Source organism: Nerophis lumbriciformis, linkage group LG04, assembly GCF_033978685.3.
Source record: "Nerophis lumbriciformis linkage group LG04, RoL_Nlum_v2.1, whole genome shotgun sequence".
NCBI classification, from domain to species: domain Eukaryota; kingdom Metazoa; phylum Chordata; class Actinopteri; order Syngnathiformes; family Syngnathidae; genus Nerophis; species Nerophis lumbriciformis.
Window position 1 is genome coordinate 59150001 of NC_084551.2, and position 7500 is coordinate 59157500.

Genomic DNA, 7500 nt, shown 5'->3' on the forward strand with positions numbered 1-7500 from the left:
CTGCTTGGCGTCCACCTCGCTGGTGTCGGAGAACTCGTGCAGGAGGACGTACTCGCGGCTGCTGAAGCCGAACTTGAGCACGTCCTTCTCTTTCAGCTCGTAGTAGCGCTGGGCTTCGATGCGCTGGTTGTTCAGGTAGGTGCCGTTGCCCGAGCCCAGGTCGATGATGTAAGGCCTGACGCGGCGGCCCGTGGTGCCGTCGGCCCGCGTGAATGGCACTATTCTGGAGAAGAAGACATGTGTGAGGTGAATTGAATAATAATAGATTTTATTTGTAAAAAGCACTTTCCATTGAGCAAACAACCTCAAATTGCTACGGTGTGTTAAAAAAATAAATAAAAAGATAATACAAATAAATAAAAATAAAAACTAGAACTAGCACACATATATCTAAAAAAAAAGAGGCTTTTTTAAAAAGTTTTTTTTTTTTTTTTATACCATGAATTGATTAATGTGGACCTTGACTTAAACAAGTTGAAAAACTTATTGGGGTGTTACCATTTAGTGGTCAATTGTACGGAATATGCACTGTACTGTGCAATCTACTAATAAAAGTCTCAATCAATCAATCAATAAGCCTTTTTTAAAAGCATTCAGTTTTGTTTACAAGGTAAACAAAAACAGAATGCTGGACGACAGCAAAGACTTACTGTGGAGCAAAAATGGCGTCCACAATGTACAGCCGAACATGACATGACAATGTCCCCACGAAGAAGGATTAAAAACAAAGTAGATGCGGGAAATGTCACTCAAAGGAAGACATGAAACTGCTACAGGAAAATACCAAAAAAGACAAAAAGCCACCAAAATAGGAGCGCAAGACAAGAACTAAAACACTACACACCAGAAATCAGCAAAAAAGTCCAAATAAGTCAGGGTGTGATGTGACAGGTGGTGACAGTACACCTACTTTGAGACAAGAGCTATATTAATGCATGCTTGGTTATGCTTTAAAGTCATACCCAACAATTGTGACAACGACTTTTTACTGTCAACTAGGGGTGTAACGGTACGTGTATTTGTATTGAACCGTTTCATTACGGGGGTGTCGGTTCGGTTGTGTACCGAACAAGTTTCCACACGGACATATTAAGTAGCGTAACGCACGTTGTGTAAACAATGCACACCGAGGCACAACACACGGCATGCTAGCAGCTAACGGGCTAGGATAGACTGACCATACGTCCTCTTTTCACCAGACATGTCCTCTTTTGCGGAGCTGTCAGGGCGGAGTTTCTTAAATGCCTCAAATGTCCGGCATTTTGAGTTAGGGTTGCGTGTATTTTCAATGTACGTTCAGGGTTAAGAAGGGGTTAAAAACAAAACAAATTGTGCGTGCAGCAGCATTGGTGAGGGAGGGGCAGAGACAGAGAGAGAGAGAGAAAGTTATGATAAACGCGCATGCGTCGCCAGGCTCTGCTTTTTATCCATAGATTTATCACATTTATTTTTTTATTATCTATAGCAGGGGCGTCAAAAGTGTGGCCCGGAGGCCATTTGCGGCCCACAGCTAATGTTTTAAAGGCCCGCGGCACATTCTAAAAATACTATTAAAATAAACAAAAACATAACAAAAGTGAAATAAAAAAAGCTTAAAGGTTAAATGTCATTTAGAAAAAGTTGCAATGTTGACTAATAAAACAAAGCTGTTTTTTTTCTTTCAAACTGTCATTGCTCAAAACATAATATTGAATCAAAAGTGAAGTGAATTATATTTATATAGCGCTTTTCTCTAGTGACTCAAAGCGCTTTACATAGTGAAACCCAATATCTAAGTTACATTTAAACCAGTGTGGGTGGCACTGGGAGCAGGTGGGTAAAGTGTCTTGCCCAAGGACACAACGGCAGTGACTAGGATGGCGGAAGCGGGGATCGAACCTGGAACCCTCAAGTTGCTGGCATGGCCGCGCTACCAACCGAGCTATACCGCCCCAATCAATGTTATTATGAATTATTGACCTATCCAAGGTTCCCATTACTTCACATCAAATATTTCACTAAGAAAAATATTTTTGGTGGAAGATTTTGCAAATTTGGCAAATAAATAACCTAAAAATTTATATTTTGTTGTTTTCGTACTGTACCGAAAATGAACCGAACCGTGACTTCTAAACCGAGGTACAGACCGAACCTAAATGTTTGTGTATCGTTACACCCCTACTGTCAACTGAGTTTCGTTTTTAGTGATTTCTGCTGGTGGTGTGCCTCTGGATTTTATCAACGCAAAAAATGTGCCACAGCTCAAAAAAGGTTGAAAAACATAAGCTAGCCAATGGTGTTGTTGGTATAGTTTTTGCTGTGATGAAGTTGAAAACAGCACCTGTTATAAGAAGAGATATTATTCTTACCTGTACTGGAACACCGCGTGTTGCTTGGAGCAGGATGGATGATCAATGGGAATGTCGGCAATTTTCCGCTGTCGCCCCATCAAATAGGCACTCTGTCGGTGAACGTACATGACTGGAAGCTGCTCGTCATTCTTGAAAGGGTAGAGTCGCCATCGCCGCTTGGGAATGCGAGCCTCGGGCGGCTCGTTGTACTTGATCACGACTCCGCGGAACGTGTTCGTGTCTTCCGTAAGCGCTCCCGACAAACCAAAGTTTGGTTTCTCCTTGTCGGGGGGAGGCTCGGACGGACTGTTACCTCCGCTGTCGGGACGTCCGAAGTCCAGCTCTTGGTTTTCCTCGCGCTGCCGGCGGGTTTCCCGGCGCTGCTCGTCGTGATGCCGACGCTCAGCCTGCTGGGAGGAGGCCGCGTCGCGGTCCCGTCGCCGCTCGCCGTTGCGGTCTCTGTCCGGGGGCCGGTCCGATTCCCACCTGCTGCGCCTCTCCTCCGGCAGCTCGTTTCTTCTTCTGTGGTCCTCTCCGGCAGAGCGATGCTCCTCACGCTCCTGTGTTCATTTGGTGAGAAGGAGGAGCAAGTTAATAATAATAATAATAATAATAATAACTGAGATTTATATAGCGCTTTTCTAAGTACACAAAGTCGCTTTACATGTAGAACCCATCAATCATTCACACCTGGTGGTGGTAAGCTACTTTCATAGCCACAGCTGCCCTGGGGTAGACTGACGGAAGCGTGGCTGCAATTTGCGCCAACGACCACCACCTATCATTCATCATTCAATTCACCGGTGTGAGTGGCACCGGGGGCAAAGGGTGAAGTGTCCCGCCCAAGGACACAACGGCAGCGATTTTTGGATGGTAAGAGGCGGGGAGCGAACCTGCAACCCTCAGGTTTCTGGCACGGTTGCTCTACCCACTACGCCATGCCGCCCCAAGTTAGGGTGCACACATTCATATCTTGCTGGACCTGGACATATGACATCACTCTCTCTCGCACGCACGCACGCCACAGCTACTCAGTGGCCTGGTGGTTAGAGTGTCCGCCTTGAGATGGGTAGGTTGTGAGTTCAAACCCCGGCCCATACCTGCCAACTTTTGAAATCAGAAAAACCTAGTAGCCAGGGTCCAGGGGCCACAGGCCCCGGTAGGTCCAGGACAAAGTCCTGGTGGGGGGTTCATGGCTTCGCCCCCCGACGCAAAATGATTATTAGCATTCAGACAGGTTAAAATGTTGCTAAAACCATCACTTTTCTATCAGTCACAGTGACTTTTCAAAACAAAAATATAACAGCAAAAATCATATGGGTTGATTGACATGTTTATTCTGTAAGCTAACTTCAATAGTTTGAAATTATTTTGACAGTTAATGCCAGTTATCCTGTCAACCTTTCACAAGACTTCAATTTGTTAATTGAAAGTATAAACAGTATAAACAACTTTTACAGTAAACAAATGGTAAAACAGTACTAAACAATTCCATAAAAAAAAAAATTGGTGTCATTATTAACTTTCTGTCCAAGCTTGTATAATCTACTGCCTTGTTCAATTGTAAAAAATATTCTGTGCCTAAAATTCACATTTCTATCACAATTATCATACTGTAAACATGGTAAGCTAACTTCATTAAAATTAATAGTCCTGTCAATAGCATGGAATTACAATTCAAATGTAGTTTTTTTGTAAGCCTTTCAAAAGAATTCAAAATATGAAAAATGAATGACAATTAATTTAAGCCATCAGACACTTGAAAAGTGGCACATCACATCTCTAATGTAATCATTTTAACTTTTCAACAGAAATAGCACTGCAAAAATATTAAGGACATACTTCTGTATTTTGGTAGTTATGCTGTCAACATTTAACAAGATTTCTTCAACTTGGACTTGAAAGCATAAATAGTATAAACACTTTTAACAGTATAACAGTACCAAACAATTCCAATAGATAACATTGGTGTCATTACCTTTTTGTGGCTAAAATCCAAATTTATTGTATCAGATTGATCATACTGCAAAAATGATATGGTAACTTTATGAGAAGTTTACTTCATTAAAATGTAATTAGCATGGAACTACAATTAGACTTGTGTTTTTTTGTTCCAACGTGGTCTTTTACATCGCTAATTCCTCCGTGTCCGATCGAAAAATCTTGTCTGCATAAGGTGCAATTCGCGTAGTTTTCACCCTTTTTGGAACGGATAATTATTCCCGGATAGGCTTTTGAGTATTCTTCACGGAATGACTGCAGTTTTCTTTTAGGTTTAAGACTCGTTTGCGATTTTTCTCCAGCTGATTCCATGATCGTTCGCTCGTTTGGAAACAATGGCAACTGGTGCCTCGTGCTTGGCAGCGGTGCTATAAATAGCCTCGCGCATTTAAAAAAAAATTTTTTTTTTAATTAATGAAAAAACGTATTTTTTATCACTGCAACCGTAACCCGGAATAGGTTGATGAAAACCGTACTAATTACGGGAAAACCGGAGTAGTTGGCAGGTATGCTTCTATAATGTCCGTGATTAGCACTTCTGATCAGTTTTTGTGGCACTAAATCTGCCATATGCGATGTATTGTTGGACTTTTATATATGGTAATTAGAGATGTCCGATACATGCCGATATTATCGTCCGATAAATGCGTTAAAATGTAATATCGGAAATTATCGGTATAATTTTTTTATCGGCATTTTTTTAATTTTTATTAAATCAACATAAAAAACACAATATACACTTACAATTAGTGCACCAACCCAAAAAACCTCCCTCCCCCATTTACACTCATTCACACAAAAGGGTTGTTTCTTTCTGTTATTAATATTGTGGTTCCTACATTATATATCAATATATATCAATACAGTCTGCAAGGGATACAGTCCGTAAGCACACAAGATTGTGCGTGCTGCTGCTCCACTAATAGTACTAACCGTTAACACTTAATTTGACTCATTTTCATTCATTACTAGTTTCTATGCAACTGTTTTTATATTGTTTTACTTTTTTTTTTATTCAAGAAAATGTTTTTAATTTATTTATATACCTTTTTTTTAATTTAAAGTACCTTATCTTCACCATACCTGGTTGTCCAAATTAGGCATAATAATGTGTTAATTCCACGACTGTATATATCGGTTGATATCGGTATCGGTTGATATCGGTATCGGTAATTAAAGAGTTGGACAATATCGGAATATCGGATATCGGCAAAAAGCCATTATCGGACATCCCTAATGGTAATGTTACTCTAGTGTAAACATTATTTTCATGCGGTATATACGTTCTACACCGCTAACAATAACAAATAAGAGTTGTTTCCTCTTCATCCACTGTGTTTGAAGGTTGCAGAAGGACTGCTTATTTTCCAATATGTTGTTTATGTTCAGACAGGGCAAGCGCAAAAATAGCTTTTGTGGGTGTGGCCGTCTTGATTTCTGACCTTGTAACTGGAACGCTCAAACCGAGGCTGTGGCGCCATTCCCAGTTCCAAAGTAAATGCAATGCACCACAGTGATATACCACGTTATCGCAGGAGGCTGCAATACATACACACAAATATATATGTATATATATATATATATATATATATAAAAATAATAATGGATTACATTTATATAACACTTTTCTAGACACTCAAAGCACTTCACAGAGAAGTGAGAATCCATCATTTATTCACACCTAGTGGTGGTAAGCTACATTTGTAGCCACAGCTGCCCTGGGGTAGAATGACGGAAGCGTGGCTGCCAGTTTGCGCCTACGGCCCCTCCGACCACCACCTATCATTCATTCACCAGTGTGAGCGGCACCGGGGGCAAGGGTGAAGTGTCCAGCCCAAGAACACAACTGCAGCGATTTGGATGTCAAGAGGTGAAGAATGAACCTGCAACGCTCAGGTTTCTGGCACGGCCGCTCTACCCACTACTCCATTATTTATATATATATATATATATATATATTAGGGATGTCCCGATCCGATATTTGGATCGGATCGGCTGCCGATATTTGCCAAAAATTGCGTATCGGCAAAGCATGGGAAAATGCCGATCCAGATCCAGTTTAAAAAAAACTCCGGTCCGTGTTTTCCAACGCACCGATTTAAATAATACATTCCACTTTTCTGCTGCTCCGTAATTTCCGTTCCGCATTTGCCAGCACACCTTCAACACATCCACAGGCACGCAGTTGCTTTTAGCTGCTGGCATTACACGACAGGCTCTTCTCACTCTGTCCTGTGTCTCCCTCTTACAGACAGCAAGTGCACCTTCTTACACACGTCACATACGTATACGTCCTCCTGGAGCAGAGAGGTAGCAGCATGGCTAACGTTAGCTGTGATGCTAGCGCAGCCGTGCGAGCAAAGCTCCCTCTAAGGTGCTCGCCTGCGCAATATATTTTAACTTTAGATTTATTCTCATATCAAACTCTTTTGGCTGTCTTTTTGACACTTACATCCGGCGCCCCCCTCCACACCCTGGATTATAAATAATGTAAATAATTCAATGTGATGATCTTGTGTGATGACTGTATTATGATGATAGTATATATCTGATAGTATATATCTGTATCATGAATCAATTTAAGTGGACCCCGACTTAAACAAGTTGAAAAACTTATTGGGGTGTTACCATTTAGTGGTCAATTGTACGGAATATGTACTTCACTGTGCAACCTACTAATAAAAGTCTCAATCAATCAATCAAAACACATAGAATCATCATACTGCTGTGATTATATGCATCAAGTGTTCATTCAAGGCTAAGGCAAAATATCGAGATATATATTGTGTATCGCAATATGGCCTTAAAATATCGCAATATTAAAAAAAGGCCATATCGCCCAGCCCTAGTTCAATGATGCCATTTCTGTTTGTCATGTATAATTTTGTCTATTTTGTGTTTATCCTTGAATAAACAGGTCAGTTTCTTGTTACCAACCATTGTGTATTATTCAAACTCCCCTAATTCAGCTGGCTAGTTGTTATCAAGAGTACTAAAACCCTTTTCAACATGATTCTGATAACTAAGTAGGCTAAATAACTTTAAACTTTAATACATGCTCGGATAGGGCAGTATCGGTCAGTTTCGGGATCGGATCGGAAATGCAAAAACAATATCGGTATCGGATGTGCAAAAACCTGGATCGGGACATCCCTAATATATATATATA

General features: G+C 40.8%; 1 protein-coding gene across 2 annotated transcripts in view; it reads right to left on the bottom strand.

Annotated features, from left to right (window-relative positions):
• snip1 (Smad nuclear interacting protein) overlaps positions 1-7500 on the bottom strand; it is a 10571-nt gene that overhangs the window by 333 nt on the left and 2738 nt on the right. For both annotated transcript variants that reach the window (XM_061958645.2, XM_061958637.2), the window contains exons 3-4: positions 2349-2890; positions 1-223 (exon numbers count right to left, since the gene is read on the bottom strand). The exon at positions 1-223 is cut by the window's left edge and continues 333 nt beyond it. In XM_061958645.2, coding sequence (XP_061814629.1) covers positions 1-223; positions 2349-2890 — 765 coding nt within the window. The remainder of the gene's footprint in view (positions 224-2348; positions 2891-7500) is intronic.